Below are 15,604 nucleotides of genomic sequence, written 5' to 3'. Positions count from 1 at the left end.
ACAAGGCTGACTCAAGTCACTAAGACTCGATCTCTGCCTAAAGATCTTTTAGCACCTTTAAGGGAAAAGGCTGTTAATGGCGAAAGTTGTAACAGTTTTTTCAAAAGCAGACCGACGGAACGTTCGTAACGACATGCTCCTCGCGAAACTCTCAATGAATACCCTTTGACAAAATGGCAGTGATTCGTGTGAACCAGATACCATTTCACGTTTCCAAACGAAATGTGGCTCCAAATGATTTGGCTATTGTGAAACTGTTATTACTCGATGAGTTGATTCTGCCTAATTTTTGGGTTATTTCCTTTAAAATGGTATCAATCAAGAGCTCAATTTTTTTCTGGGCACTTGAAGAATGTTTTTTTGTGTTATAAGTTTACCATAGAAATACCCCGGTCTCTTAGAAACACCCTAAATGTCAGCTTTATGCGCCCATAACCAAAAAGAGTCTAGTGATCCTATCTTTGAGTGCACTCAGCCAATCAGGACTCATATTTCTGCAAAGTGTTAAGGAAGTTGCAACGTAAGCTCAAAGAGGAGGCTATTGATTCAGGCCTTGTGATTTGTCAATTTCTTCTAGTAGTTTGAAGACAGTAGTTTTACCGCCTCCTGGTTAGCTCAATTGGTTAGAGCGCCGGATTGTGTTGTGCGGGAGGTCGAGGGTTCGAGCCCCGGCCGGACCAATACTCATGGTCTTAAAATAACTGAGGAGAATTTGCTACCTTTCTATAACATCAATGAAATGGTTAGATATTCTAGTCTTCTCGGATAAGGACGAATAAATGGAGGTCCCGTCACCTGCAGGGTTAGGGGTAGGAGACGTTAATTTCCCACACACGAGATTACTGTGTGATGGATGTCCTCCCCTGGGGTGGGATGTGTGGGGGAAAAGGTGAGGTCGTTACATGGACTAAAGCGGCTGCCAGAGGCGCCTGATAATGCTGACGTCCGATCTCAACCTTAGTAACACTGTAGACCTTAGCAATTCAGCCTATGCTGCTATTAAGGTATCGAATCATTCACTTTCACTTTCATTCACTTTCACAGTCTATCTGATGGAAATCTGTAATCTGCATAGCCGTTCACTTTGAAAGAAAAAATAAATCGTTTCTCCTCGAAAGAAAGAGTCCTCCGTTTCCGTCTAAAACTAGAAACGGTTTAATACGAATCGACGTGTCTAAGCCAATGATTATCCGTTGCTGTCTCCTCATTTTCTGGTGCTGTACATTAGTACTTGACTGGAAAAGTAATTTGAAAGTCTAAAACATCTACTGGATTAGTAAAATTGATAATTGTGTTGTCCGTTGAAAGTAACGAGTAAGAACAACTTACCTTATTTCTAGGACTAACAGTTTAGTTTTCTTGTTTAGGTTCCAGAAAAGATCAGTAAGAGTGGGTGGAAGAAAAACCTCCTTACAGAGGCGGCTGATGATGTATTTTGCAAGGAGGTGGCGGTACGTGCTAGTAAGGCGAAGACGGCTGTTCATAAAATACGTGAGAAAGTACAGAATGGTCAGACTTGGAAGAGTTATAAAACTGAGGTACAATAGGAAATGGATCAGCTTTAAAGGGCGAAGGCGATATAAAAAACTCAAAAGGAACAGGGTTAGGAAACGAAGACGCAGAAGACGAAGAGCTAGAAGACGACGAAAACGACGAAGGCGACGAAGGAGATACAGACGAAGAAGACGAAGACAAAGACGAAGACGAAGGCGGAGAAGAATTAGAAGACGAAGAAGACTCATTCTGTTCCGATATGGCAATCGCTGGAGGAAAGTGTTCCGAAGGAAGGGAAGACTTTTCTTCCGAAGTGGAAAGTTTTTCATAGGTTTCAAGTAAGAAAGCATTCTGGTACAGTTAGATGTATTGTAAGAAAACGATGCTGTCTCCGCAATAGCTCTTACCGCAATGCGTTTTGTTATTGAAATATCCCCCACAAATGAATGAATGTCGCAAGAATTCTTATCTTTTTTTGTTTTCGGTTTTTTTTTTCGATGGGAGGCCTTTCAACAAAATGAGCTTCTTTCAATGGCAGTATTTTAAACGTATGTATTTTGGTTTAAACTTAAACTCAGGTATTCCAGAGGTACAGTGTATGTGAGGACGCGGAGGGGACGATGGCGTCTAATCCGAAGGTTACGAAATAGGGTAAAGATCTGGTCGGGACGTCATTGGACTCGTCTAACGGTTCGTCACAGAAGATTGTGCATTCGTAAAGGAAGGAGGTTCAGAAAGATCAGAATATTGAGAGGAGGTCAAGTCAGAGTGCTATACAGAATAGGTTGGAGAAGAATTGGACGGCTACGAAGACAACGGCGAAAGCTCGTCAAACGTAGAAAACGTCTGAGGCGACGACGACGGAGACAACGAAGGAGACGAAGGCGAAGGAGACGGCAACGACGACGACAACGACGGCGTCGTAGAAGGCGACGAAGGAGGCGCAGAAAATTGAGAAGGAGGAGACCCAGGTGCGTGATGCGCTACCGGTATGGCCGCAGGTGGAGACGAATCGTGCGAAGAGGCAGGCGTTTCCTTATCAAAATAGGACGAAGACTGCGGTCATGGAGGTACCATCTAGCAATTATATATTGACAGTTGTGGGTTGGAGAACTTCTTTAACACTTTCAAAGTAGTTAGGGAACTTGCAATGTAAGGTTTTTTAATATTTACACTATACATAACCAAATTGACAATTGAAAAAAGTAAAAGTTCAATTAAGACGAATAGTGTTGGAGATAAGTATGAGAGCGATCTTGGCAGTAACGACCTCTACTTGAGCAGTAGTGAAAATAGTAAGGCCTAAAAACAAATTCAGGCCTGTACGGGATTGGAACCAATGACATTTGCGATACCGGTGCAGTGCTCTACCAACTGAGCCAACAAACCAACTGGAAGCTGGTCATTATGTTGGTTCGTAATAAACTCGTGAAGTGATAAGTCACCGGTTGTGAATATATGGAAGTCATATATCTTAACTGCAGTTCAGATATATGATTTCCATATATTCCCAAACAGTGTTGGAAATAGTAAATAATGATAATTAACCAACTATTCACCCGGTTAAATTTACTTAATGGAGGGTAGTTTGGTCGGGAATCACATCCGTTAGTTGAAAATCGTGAGAACTCAACGTGTGAGTTTGAATTAATATTAAACAGGTATCATTTCTTGTTTCATTTCCCTTCTCTTTTTCTTGCAATTTGATGGGTTCCTTCAAAAAAATTCGAAGTTTGACTGGTTAATCGTTTGGTTTTTGTGTTCCATTCCGATGCCACTTAGAGCCAAAAGAAGTGCGAACTGTGACTAAATTGTCTTGTTCAGAGTCGATCAGATTGCAAGGATAACCAATGATTTTCAAATGCATGTTATGCAGTGCACACTGTTTAAAATCAGACAAGGATTAAACCAGGCCCCCCATGAAATAACTGGAGTTATTTTATCTTTTAGACCACGAGGGTCCCGTGTAAAAATAGGACGACGGGGAAGATATCACCCAATTAATAAACGGCTCAAGGTGAAAGTCGGTCTTGTATGGAGGAGAATAACGCTGAGGCGCCAGAAATTGAGGATCACGTGGGGAAGAAGATCAAGACCTGTGTTGATAACAAAGAAGCGACTGAAGGTGTTCACCGGGAAAAGATGGAAAACATTAACGAGGCGAAGGAGATATTCAAGAAGAAGAATCCTTCGCAGGAAAAGGAGGCGACAACGACGGCGAAGAAGGCGAATGAGAAGACGGAGACGAAGGCGACGACAAAGAAGACTGCGGAGGCGGCGCCGAAGGCAACGAAGAAAAATAAGAAGACAACGAAGAAGAAGGCGCACGCGGCGATCACGATGTGTGTTGCGTATTCGTTATCACGGTCGATTGAGACCAGTGTATCGTAGAGGAGGTCGGCTGATGATGCGGTTCAATAGGCGATATATGAAAGTGAGGTATGTTGAAAATTCAGTGTTGATCAGACGCTATCATGGACTTTTATGTCGTTAAAAATGGGAGCTTGGCTTTTAAACTGTGAATAAAAATTGACACATCATTTCAAAGAGAGTTTGTCTGTACACAATGAATTATACAATAGCAAAATTGAATCATATCGGTGATCATACATTTAAATTGAACGAAGATATTGATCCATAAAGAAACTGTGGTATTGCATCACCTTAATTAACTAAGTTGATAAAGGTAGATAAACCGCTCTAAACGAAGTCTGACGTTTCAATCGTTACCCTTTTCTCGGAGCAAATTGGGAGACTTTTAGGGTAGAGAATAGAGTAGAGGATCGTTTTCGCAAACATTGGAGAAACCTCAAAGCAACAACATCAATGCCTCTTTGCTCGTTTTTATTTTCCTGGGAATTTTTTTTTTGAAACCATGTGTCTGTGGACTATCTTTCCACCAAAGCAACACAGAATATTGAAAACAACAAAAAGAAACTTTCGAACGATGCTGTTTCTTTACAAATCGACACCGGGCTCTCTTTGGAATTAATGAGCGACTCACATTAAATCGATTTCTGTATTCAGGTATCATCTGTTACTCTGTCCACTTCATAGCATAGCTCCACAGAAACGCAACTACACCACCCACAATCCGTAATTTCCTCGGAAGAAGGGCCAACGCTTGAGATGCCAGCTTTTTAAGAATTTTAATATTTAAACCAGACCTAACATAATTCCGTATCACAATTTTTTAATGATTATAAAAATATTCCTCTCATCTTCGAAATTATAGGTACGCGAATCGACGATTATTTATCCGCCGTAAAAATAAATGGGTTCTCCAGACAAGTCCCCGAATACGAGTGTTTGTAGGGAGAAGGTGGGCAAAGCTGCGGCGAATTGGTCGCAGACTTTATGCCAAAGGTAAACAAATCCGATTAACGAGAGGGCGAGTGAGAGTTTTGACGCGTAAAGGATGGAAAGGACTAAGGTACCGAGGAAGAAGGCGGACAGTAAGGTACTCGAAGAAATACTTGAGGAGGCTAAGAAGGCTACGAAAGATGCGACGAAGACAACTCAAAAAGATAAGAAGAAGGAAAAGAAGACGACAACGAAGGCGTAAGCGAAGGCGGCGAAGAAGACGTCGTAGGCGACGTCGTAGAAGGCGGCGAAGAAGGCGTAGAAGAGGCGGCTATGGAAGACGAGGAAGAAAGAAGAGACTGAGAAGAAGACTCAGGAGAAGAAGACGACGATTTAGGAGAAAGGCGAGAAGACGACGACGGAGACAAAGGCGACGTCGAAGAAGACGAAGACAGCTTTTGAGGCGAAAACGCCGCTGTGTGCTGCGGTTCCGATATAGAAGAGGCTGGAGAAGGATCTTCAGATGGAAGAAAAGCTTGGTTTTCCGATTTCACGGAAAACTCCACTATTTAAGGTGAGGAAATCCTGTCTCTTTAGTCTTTCGATTCATGGTGCTTTACGCAATTTTCTTTAAATTGATTGTCGTTACTATGTACAAAACTGTCTGTTGGTGGATGTCTGGGATTATGGGGCCAAAGGCTTCCTTGGTATAGTTTCCGTTCAGTTCAGAGGTTCCAGAAATCCTTTTCCGAATAGGTGGGTAAATTCGGGAAGGTGGCCTGGCTTTCCACTGTCTTACGCTTTAAAATTGATTGGCAAGTGGTAAGCATGTGGAAAGATAAGGGCTTCACAGTTATACTTTAGGAAGTCAGTTTTTATTGACGCTACAAGGTGAAAATCTACGGTTTTTGCTTTATGCTGTTTTATAAGAGAGTGGAAAAAGAGAAGATTAAAAAGAGAAGACTAAAATATCACGATAAATTTATAAGCCTTTAGGACACCTTTCTGACGGAACTATCCATTGCATCGTATCCAACGAATAAAAACGAATTAACAAATCGACAGTGGTTTAGTGTGGTCTGTACCTTTATCGACAAATGTGACGACGAATGTCGTTGTCGGGAAGAGTACAGTCCACGCCCACCCACTCTCGACATGTTTTTTACCACAATATCGACTGCAAATGAAAGGATTTTTTCATAGCGTGACACATAGCGCGACACGTTGACGCGAGCTGCGTTGTTTCAACTCTTATCAACGACAATAAATTGGCCAATCGGATCGCGACATTACGCCAATTGTAGTAAAATTAGAACTGTACCTTCTCTTGTTTCAGTTACCATCGCGGAGTACTCAGGCTCAGGTTAAAAAGAAGATGGATTCTAGTCCGTAATCTGGGGTATCGCCTGCGAGTCTATATCAGGGGCGTTTGGAGACTGATACGTAAGAAGGGTCGCAACTTGTTTGTTAAATACGGACGCAGATATCGAAGGGTAGGACTCTACGGAGGATTTCCTAGAATCAGAATCGGAAAACGTTGGAGGTTAATCAGAAAAAAAGTGAGTAGGAGGACAAGAAAGAGGCGAAGGATCAAGAGACGGAGGAGAAGGCAACGAAGAAGGCAAATGAGGCGAAAACGAAGGTACAGGAGAAGGCGAAGACGGCGAAGAATGAGAACACGTAGACAGCTTCGAAGATGCGTCATGCGAGTCCGCCGTAAACGACGCTGGCTTCCTATCGTTAGGGAAAGAGGTGTTTTGAAGATACGATTCGGAAGAGTTTTAAGGCTTATCAGGTAGTGTAGCAAATGGTTCTTTGATTTTATTGTGACGTACGTATTCGTACTTTCTGGAAGGGTGTTTATTCAAATTGGACAGTCCCTTTCAGTTGGTGTTGTTTCAACCAATGTGCATTACATGCACTCTTAAATGTTCTATAGTTAGAACCTTGAAAAGTACACAGTGATTGATTGTGATTTCTGTGTATTTAAAGAACTCGAGTTTCTAAGACAAAACCATTTCTGTGGATCTAATTCATTTTGCTGATAAAGGGCGTATACAGTTAGCTCTAGTGATGACTTCCCTCTGGTCGTGAAAACGCGAGTGACAGCCACCAGAAACGCCCACTTTTGGAATCATTCTGAGCAAGCTTATCACTGTATACGATGGATAAAGATGAACAGGCTTACTGGAATCATTTACTGTCTCGGTGATTTGAGTCTAATAGTGACGAAACAATTACACATTCAATCCAACATTTAAAAAAGCGTCGTTGTGGGAAGTTCGAATTCGAAATAAAAGTAGCGTCACATAGATTTTTAAATTGTTTTCCTTTTACACATTACTATAAGGTTCACCAGGGGTATAACTTACATCAAGTTTGGAAGGCGTTGGATAAAAAGAAATTACCAAGTCAACATCCGAATGGGAAGGAAATGGCTGCGAATGGTCCGGTTCGGTCGAAGATTTGGCGTCCGATTCAGAAATAGGATAAGGGTCTTGAACTTCTATCGTGGCCGACCAAGGCTCCGTATGCGTAGACACTGGCGATATATCACAAGGCGAAGAAGAAGAGGAAAACGAGCGAATAGGAGACTACGGAAAAGGAATCGAAGACGAAGACGAAGGAAGTCCAGAAGAAGACGACGTAGAAGGAGAAGGAGAAGAAGGAGACGAAGAAGGCGAAGGATAAGAAGGCGAAAGAGGAGAAGAAGACGAAGAAGACGAAAAATAAGGCGACGACGCTGTGTTATGCGCTTCAAGTTCCGAAACCGTTGGAGGAGGCTTGTTCGTAGAGGAAGAACGTTAGTTTTCCGTACAAGGAGAGGATATGGACGTGTTAGGTAAGACGTTTAAAACTATTGCAAATACTAAGGCCTCCTGAGGCCGTGAGTTCATGATTTGTTTCAATTGTATCTACCGTGACTTCAAAAAACAGTCAGAGCAGATATGCGGCTACTATTCTTGAAACTGAAGCGGGAATTTTCAGTATAAAGCAAACTCAAACAGTCATTCAAAAAGTTCAGTGTTATTTTGAAATAGAGTGTAAAAATTATGCAGTCATTTCTTGGAGGCTGGAAACGTTTTCCATCTTAGCCACAACGTAAAAACTTTGTGTTTTAGAATCTAACTCTTTGAAGATTTTATTCAGCGAACAAGTCTAATTATCTTGATTATTGCAAGATTTTAATCGAACCTGATTTTGCATACCACGAAGCCCTAATCCACGGTTTCCCAAAATGGTTAAGAAGATAATAATTTTATACCAATATGTGTCACTTATAATCCATGAGATCTTTCTTAAACTTGTTAACCTTGACGCCCTTCTCTGTTTCTATTCATATTACAGGTTCATCAAAGGAAAGGTGATAGTTTACCACATGCGAAGACGACGTGTTCTTAGAAGAGCAAGACTCCAAGTTCGAATCTCCAAAGTCTGGCGTACGTTACGAAGGTATCGTACAGGCTTCGCTTTCCGTTACAGAAGAGGAATGAGGCTATTAAGAATCAAAGGAGGATTACCATTATACCGGTATGGCAATCGTTGGAAGAAACTGAAGAGAAGATGGATTTCTTCTAAGCGAAGAAGAAAGAGGATTAGGCGCCGAATTATAAGGAAACGGCGACGACTTTTGAGACGTCTGCGTAGGCGACAGAGGAAGCGATACCGACGTAGAAGGAAAGCGTTAAGACGAAGAAGAAGAAGAAGGAGGAGACGAAGAAGACGCAGAAGGCGACGAATTCGACGAAGGAGGAGAAGAAGGCGACGAGGACGAAAAGGACTCCGTCGTCGTTTCAGAGGGGTGAAAAGGAGAAAAAGGAAAATACAAAGACTTCGAAGAAGGAAAAGACGTTCAAGAAGGAGAAGAAGGCGACGAAGAAGAAGGCGAAGGCAACGAAGAAGAAGAAGGCGCAGAAGGAGACGAAGAAGGCGAAGAAGAAGTCGTCGACGTAGACGCCGTCGTTGTGTAATGCGTTTCCGTTATAGAAATAAAATGACGAAGGTGTATCGTATTGGAAGCAGACTGGTATTTCGCCGAGGAAGAAGATTCATAAGAATCAGGTGAGTATTTTTCTTAGTTGTAGTTTTAAGTGATATATATATTCACTATTATTTGGAAAATGATCGGAATTCGGGTTATAAGTAGAGGTTATTTGTTATTAGGCTCTGTTTGGATGATCTAGTTGATTGTAAGCTGTGGTAGAAAACTGTTTTGATCTTTAGTGTCAAGATCCTAAAAAATAGCTGGCTGTTAGTGTAAAATTCTGTGTTTTTTAAAGCATAGCGTTAAATTTTGGTAATAAGAGAAATAAATCGTGTTCTACGAGTGAATTAAGTCAGTCAAGTGTGAACAGTAAAGACTCAAGCCATGTTCCAATTCGAATGAAATAGTTCGCATAGTTGCCTTAAGATTTCGTTATTTTGTAGCACTGAATCATTTAATTGCTTGTTTCTAGTACAAGTTTTCTTTGGCATCAAAAATATGCCCAATTACTTCTTATAAAGTTAATTTTTTTTGGCAAAGTTTAAAAAACCTCTAGTGTAAGTTCGAGATCTGGCCTGGTCAATTTGTTGCGTTCTTGGACAAGACACGTTACTCTCACAGTACCTCTCTCCCCCCCCCCTAGGCGTTTTAATGGTACCGGCAAATTGTCAGGGAAGCCTGATGAAATTCTGGGAGGGTGAGGGAGTGAGGGACTGGCATCGTATCCAGGGGGGAGTAGTAATACTCGTAGTCACTTCATTCCTTGGAAACCGCGATGAGCTCCAGTTGGATGGGCTAATACGCTCGATTACAGACTTTTACTTTACCTTACCACTTTAATTTTTTGAGAGGTTTAAACTGATCCTGAACCTGTATGGCAGAAATTTCTTAAAGATAGAACTTGGCTTGGCTATTGCTTTTCGACAATAAAGAAATAAAGCATCATGATAAAGTTTTGGATCATGGCCAAATAAAGCTGAATTAAAGGATGTTTTTCAAGAGGATGTGTTGCCTTGGTAACGTCTTGTACCAGAGAAGGGACCATAAATTGACGGTTCTGATTAGTTATTTTTTATGATACCGTAATAGGCAAAAAAGTGGTGATAGTATGGTCCCATCATTAATTGGTTGAAAAAAATATGGATATCTTTTTAGCCTTCTAAAAGTGTCTTTCACGTCACTACTTTCAACTCTTCGAGTCACGGCTTTCTTTCTCTCTTATGTGATGCTTTTTACATTATTCACAGTTACAGCAGAAGAGGAATAATTATTTATGGAAGAAGAAAGCGAATTTTGCGGTCTCCCATCGCAAAAGTGCGAGTGAATGGAAGATGGCAAAGATTTTTTTCATATCGTGGTAGAGGGGCGATTGTTTACAAAAGAAGGCGGCGCATCTTTAAGGTAAGGCATGGACGGTTCTTCATCAGGATAAAAAGGACCTACAGGAGAATCAGCACTTACAGTCTAAGATACAGGCGCAGAAGGTTGAGGCGAATACTGAGGAGAAGAAGACGAAGAATCCGGAGACGTAAAAGGAGAAGAAGGCGCCGGCGAAGAAGGAGAAGGAGCAGAAGACAAAAGGGAAGAAGAAGAAGATTACGACGAAGGCATCAAATACGAAGGCGTGGTTGTGTGATGCGTATTCGATACAGGCGTCGCTGGAGGCTGGTGTATCGAAAACGTGGTCGCCTAGTAATGAAAATAGGAAGGAGAGTACGATACGTGCGGTGAGTACTGATGTTAGGAAAGAACTCAACTTGTAGATCATGGACCTAGTATATTAACGTTATCTTTCAAACCATGGTTTTTTTTAAGATCCTCATATACTCGGTAAATTTTTACGCGATCCCTCTGTCTTTTCCTTGTTTTGGTTTTATGTATTTTATATCTCATTTTCCATCCAGTGTCAGAAAAATATCATGTGAAAACCGTTTTCTTCAAGCCCATCTCTATTTGTATAACTCATTTTGATCAGTACAGAATGGTTAACGAACGGAAACGCTTACTTTATTCTTTGTTGAGGTCACAAAAAGACGATTTTAGGGCAAAAGTTTCGAGTATCCTAAAACAAATGCTCTTCTGTTTCGATTAACAGATACCTGGGTAAAAGGTTGATGTTTAAGCGAAAGAGGAGATGGTACATAGTACGAAAAGCTCAAGTCTGGCTTAGAAGATGGCGCCGCGTACGTTTCTTTAAGAAACGCTCATACCTGCGGTACAAACGTAAGAACCACAGGTTACTTATCCGCAGTGGAAGAATTCGCTGGCGAACCAAAAGGGGATGGAAAAAAATCAGACCCAGACTGAGAGGCCGACGAGGAAAGCTTAGAAGAAGAAGAACAAGACGCATAGTAAGAAGGCGTAGACGTAGACGGCTTATCCGGCGCAAAAGACGAAGAAGACGCCGACGACGAAGACGGCGTCTCAGATGTGTCATCAAAGTAAGATGGCAACGGCGATGGAGATCAGTGTATCGGCGAGGAAAATTCTTGAGTTTTGTCTATAAACGACAACCAATAAGAGTCAGGTAACCATTTACCTTTTGACGGCGAAGTATGTGTTCTGTTCTTTAGCTATTTTTAATGCTGACTTGAAAATTTCACCACAGAATCTGCCAATACACATTTTATTTCTGTTGCTGGGCTGTGAATTGAGTTTGCTGATTGATTTACCTCATCATCTTCATCATCGTTATCATCATCGTTATCATCATCTTTCAAAGAATGGCGGATGGTGAGGAAGAGAGATAACTTCAGAAGTATTCTCAAAGACAAATATTTTCAGTTTGAAAATTGAGTGAAATACAGGGGTGAACTGACAGATTAAAAAGAGAGATTGGAAACGTTTGGTTCTGTCATTACAATAAACTTTATAAATGCGCAGCTTTTTTGAAAACATTTATAAACTTTTAAGCTCAGTCACAAATGAAACTTAATTTTTAAATTTTTGTCATCCCGATGTTCAGGTTTTACAGGAGGCAGTTCCAATATAGATTCGGACGGCGATGGCGAACTGTAAGAAATCCACAAAGAAGCGTTCGAGTTTTTTACAAAGGGTGGCGTAGAGTACGAGTACGAGGAAGAGAAGTATACCTTCGGGTAGGTCGAAGAATGAAAAGGTTGAAACTCCGCAGATGGGGAGTGACAATGCGACGGTTCCGTCGATGGGTACCCTTGCAGAGATATAGACGAGGAAGGAGAGCAGGGCGGATGCGTAGAAAACTAAGAAGGAAGAGAAGAAGGAGGCGAAGACGAAGACGAAGAAGACGAAGACGAAGAAGACAGAGGCGTCGAAGGAGACGACGCCGCCGAAGGAGAAAAGTTAGGAGAACCGTTCAACGGATCATATTCCGTTACCGCGGTAAATCAAGGGTTGTATACCGAAGAGGAAACAGATTCATATTCCGCTACAAGGGAAGGATACGGCCAGTCAGGTATAACATCAAGATTTCGGTTTTCGTTTCTTGAAGTACTTTCCGATTTGTAAGAGCGAGTCTGAAGTCGAGTCATTTTATTGCTCCTACTTTATTATCTTATTCTACTTCTTCTAGTCATGGTTGTCGTCTATAAGTGACTTAATTGATTTTTTTCTTTTCATCGTTTCATATTCCTACGCGGCATGCATAGTTACTGACTGCCCACACTTTTTATAATTCTCTGTCCTTTGGCACCTAGTACTGTTTACAAACGAAACATCTGATTCGGTAAATTGGTGGTCTGATAAGTTCTTGGAGTGTTTTATGTGCGGAAGTCAGTAAATTACATTGTTATCTCGTAAAAGTTAACGAGACTGTCATTTTCATGGTCTACAGATTATATATCTCCAAAATGTGGAACTAATGGTTTTTAGACTTAGCTGAAAAGTTTCCCTAAATTGAGACATCCTAGGGTTTTTATCGCATTTTAATACTAACGATGAATATTTCCCACTAGTTTTAATTCATGTTGATCTCTCCTTAATGTGCAAGTTAGTTTCTGCGTTAAAAGCAGAGGCCAGATTTCTTCAATCTGTAGGCTATATTTTTACACAAGATAATTCATCTTGGTCAATTGGTTGTGGTCCTTGTAAATTAATTGTTGACTTGACCTGTAAATGCGCTGATTGTTTTATTTCTCCTTCGTAGTATGACTGAGTTACTCCTTATATTCTGATTTGTATACAGATTCCGTCGTAACGGCGTGTTCTTCTATTATGGACGGAAATGGAGAAGGTTTTATGGAAAGACTATGATCAGGTTACGTGGAGTGTACAGGAATGTACGATTTTATAGGAAAAAATTCTGGGTTTTCTTCCACAACCGGAAGACAAGAATAGCTTTCAGAAGGGGAAGGGTGCGTTTACGTGTCGGGAACCGTTGGAGAAGAGTCAGGAGGCGTAGACGATATAGAAAACGACGAGGAGTAGGGCGTCGTTGGAGAAGGAGGCGAAGATTAATCAGACGTAAGAAACGAAGACGAAGAAGGAGATTACGAAGGAGGCGTAGAAAAAGGAGACGATACCGTCGTAAGTTGAATTACATACGACGAAAGAAACGGGGAAGCCGATTGCGCTTTTACTGGCGGCGCAGGTGGCATACAGTATTCCTATATCATGGAAAGTACACGTTCACGTACCTTGGAAGGCAAAGACGATTAAGGTATCTTCATACATACTATCTAATGTAACTAGAGAGCCAAAATTGTATTAAAAGAGAGCAAGAAAATCAGTAGATTATTAATTTAATCAGTGAATAAATAATGTTTTTTCATTCGCCCAATAGTTTAATATTCATGTATCTGAACATAGCTACTTCCTCTTGATGTTTTTACTTTACTTATCCCTTCCGATACTTTTCTTGCTTAACTAGATTCCGTAGAAGTCTTATTTACGTGAGAGGGAAACGGAAGACTTGGCATAAGGTACTGAAAACCTCCAAACGCCTAAAAGTTCTAGTGAGACGATGGCGCCGTGTGCGAAAATATAAAAAAGGCTGGAGAATTATTTACAAAAGGAGAAATGTAAGAATTCGACTCCGACGTGGAAGAGTTTGCCTAAGGTGGCGAAGAAAGTGGCGTAAACTTCGAAGACGTCGAGCCCGGAGAAGACGCTGGGGCAGGCGAGGTAAACGACGGAGAGGAAAATGGAGGAGGAAAAAGTTAAGGAGAAGGAGGAGATATAGGCGCAAAAAGCGAAGGCAACGGCGGCGACGACAGAGAAGGAAAAGAAGGCGGAGAAGGAGAAGAGTACGACGTAGACGAAGAAGAAGAAGACGAATGCGTCGCAGTAGGATACGAGTTTATTTTAGACGAAGATGGAATTATGTAATCAAGAGAAGAAGCGGATATATTGTCAGATATGGAAGAACAATATACCGAGTCAGGTGACAATATTTTGATTAACTAATTATAACTTAGGCATTTTTCTACTACAAATAAGATTCGGAGTAGTACGCAGCCTTCTTACTTCTCACGGTTAAACACTCTTTTACTTTGTGTGTAAGGAAAGGTTCAGTATAGTCAAAGAAATGTCAATTTTCTTTAGATGCTTTTCATGATATTCATATTGATTATTAACGTAATTTGGATCGCAGTGATTATTTTGTAAACTGGCTCCACACATGTCACTTTTGTACGATCTTTTCTCGCGGGCATCTTTAAACTTTGTAGATTTTCAAAAGGAATGCCACCCGGGAGACCTGGAGGGGATGAAATATGCACAAAGTATTTATATCAGATACAATGAAATATATGAGGTTCATATATTTTGAACTGCGGTATTAGATACATATGGTGAACGACCCTCGCAGTAGATAGCGCTGTTTAAGCAATAGCGAAAATTAGACCTGAAAAAAATCAACTTAACGGCCTGCTCCCAGTTGGCTTGTTAGCTCAATTGGTAGAGCGCTGCACTAGTATCGCAGAGGTCAGTGGTTCGAATCCCGCTATCTACTGCGAGGGTCGTTCACCATATGTAAAGTATTTATATGTAGGGACAGGAAGTGGTCCCGGAACATATTGTTGTCAGCTTTGTCTAATCCCTTCTCTTTCTTTTTCGTTTCGATTCTTTACTCCAGGTTCTACCGCCGCTCAATTAGGCTTAGTCGCAGAGGGAGGAGATCAATTAATGTGCCTCGCACGCGCGTTCAAGTCAAGATAAGATACTGGCGAAAACTCCTTCCAAGGTTCAAGATTCGTTACAGAAGAAAAACTCAACCTCTGAGATTCTACAAAACTGGATTAAAGATTGGACGACGATGGCTTTCCTATCGACGTCGTCGGATGACTAGGCGAAGATCAAGACGACGACGCATCAGAAGGAGAAGGCAAAGAAGGTTGAGGAGGCAAAAACGTAGAAGAAGGCGAAGAAGAAGGAAAAGGAGAAAGCGAAGAAGGATAAGAAGAAGAAGAAGGAGAAGAAGAAGGAGAAGAAGAAGACAAAGACGTGAGAGAGGACGTAAAGTTCTTAAGTATCGACGTCGAAGGGGATCATATCAGCGACGCCTTAAGAGAATGCGTAAATTGAAAAAGATCAGGAGAATAAGGAAACGTATTCGAAGACGAAGGAGGTACGGACGAAGACGAAGGAGAAGAAGGAAGATGAGGAGAAGGAGGCGAAGACGACGAAGGCGTAGAAGGCAAAAACGAAGGAGAAGACGCAGAACAAGAAGAAGAAGACGCCGTCGACAAAGGCGACAGCGTTACAGTGTTTTAGGACTGAAATATTACCGCAGATGGAGAAGCGTTTATCGCCGGGGACGGAAATTATACTTCCGTTTCAGAAGAAAGTCAAGAAGAATTAAGTTTAAGTAAGACTTGTTTGTTCTTCTTATTTTCATTTGTTTCT

The 15,604-nt window shown here is 41.3% G+C and overlaps 1 protein-coding gene across 2 annotated transcripts in view; it reads left to right on the top strand.

Annotated features, from left to right (window-relative positions):
- LOC111321990 (uncharacterized) overlaps positions 1 to 15,604 on the top strand; it is an 83,060-nt gene that overhangs the window by 54,708 nt on the left and 12,748 nt on the right. For both annotated transcript variants that reach the window (XM_088735269.1, XM_088735271.1), the window contains 13 exons: positions 1,368 to 1,832; positions 2,073 to 2,564; positions 3,445 to 3,933; positions 4,730 to 5,371; positions 6,134 to 6,592; positions 7,148 to 7,639; positions 8,146 to 8,859; positions 10,030 to 10,509; positions 10,878 to 11,309; positions 11,748 to 12,215; positions 12,945 to 13,418; positions 13,629 to 14,141; positions 14,835 to 15,566. In XM_088735269.1, coding sequence (XP_088591395.1) covers positions 1,368 to 1,832; positions 2,073 to 2,564; positions 3,445 to 3,933; positions 4,730 to 5,371; positions 6,134 to 6,592; positions 7,148 to 7,639; positions 8,146 to 8,859; positions 10,030 to 10,509; positions 10,878 to 11,309; positions 11,748 to 12,215; positions 12,945 to 13,418; positions 13,629 to 14,141; positions 14,835 to 15,566 — 6,852 coding nt within the window. The remainder of the gene's footprint in view (positions 1 to 1,367; positions 1,833 to 2,072; positions 2,565 to 3,444; positions 3,934 to 4,729; positions 5,372 to 6,133; positions 6,593 to 7,147; positions 7,640 to 8,145; positions 8,860 to 10,029; positions 10,510 to 10,877; positions 11,310 to 11,747; positions 12,216 to 12,944; positions 13,419 to 13,628; positions 14,142 to 14,834; positions 15,567 to 15,604) is intronic.

Source organism: Stylophora pistillata, chromosome 1 (genome assembly GCF_964205215.1).
Source record: "Stylophora pistillata chromosome 1, jaStyPist1.2, whole genome shotgun sequence".
NCBI classification, from domain to species: domain Eukaryota; kingdom Metazoa; phylum Cnidaria; class Anthozoa; order Scleractinia; family Pocilloporidae; genus Stylophora; species Stylophora pistillata.
Note: the sequence above shows the minus strand (reverse complement) of the source record. Positions and strands in the feature narration are given on the sequence as shown.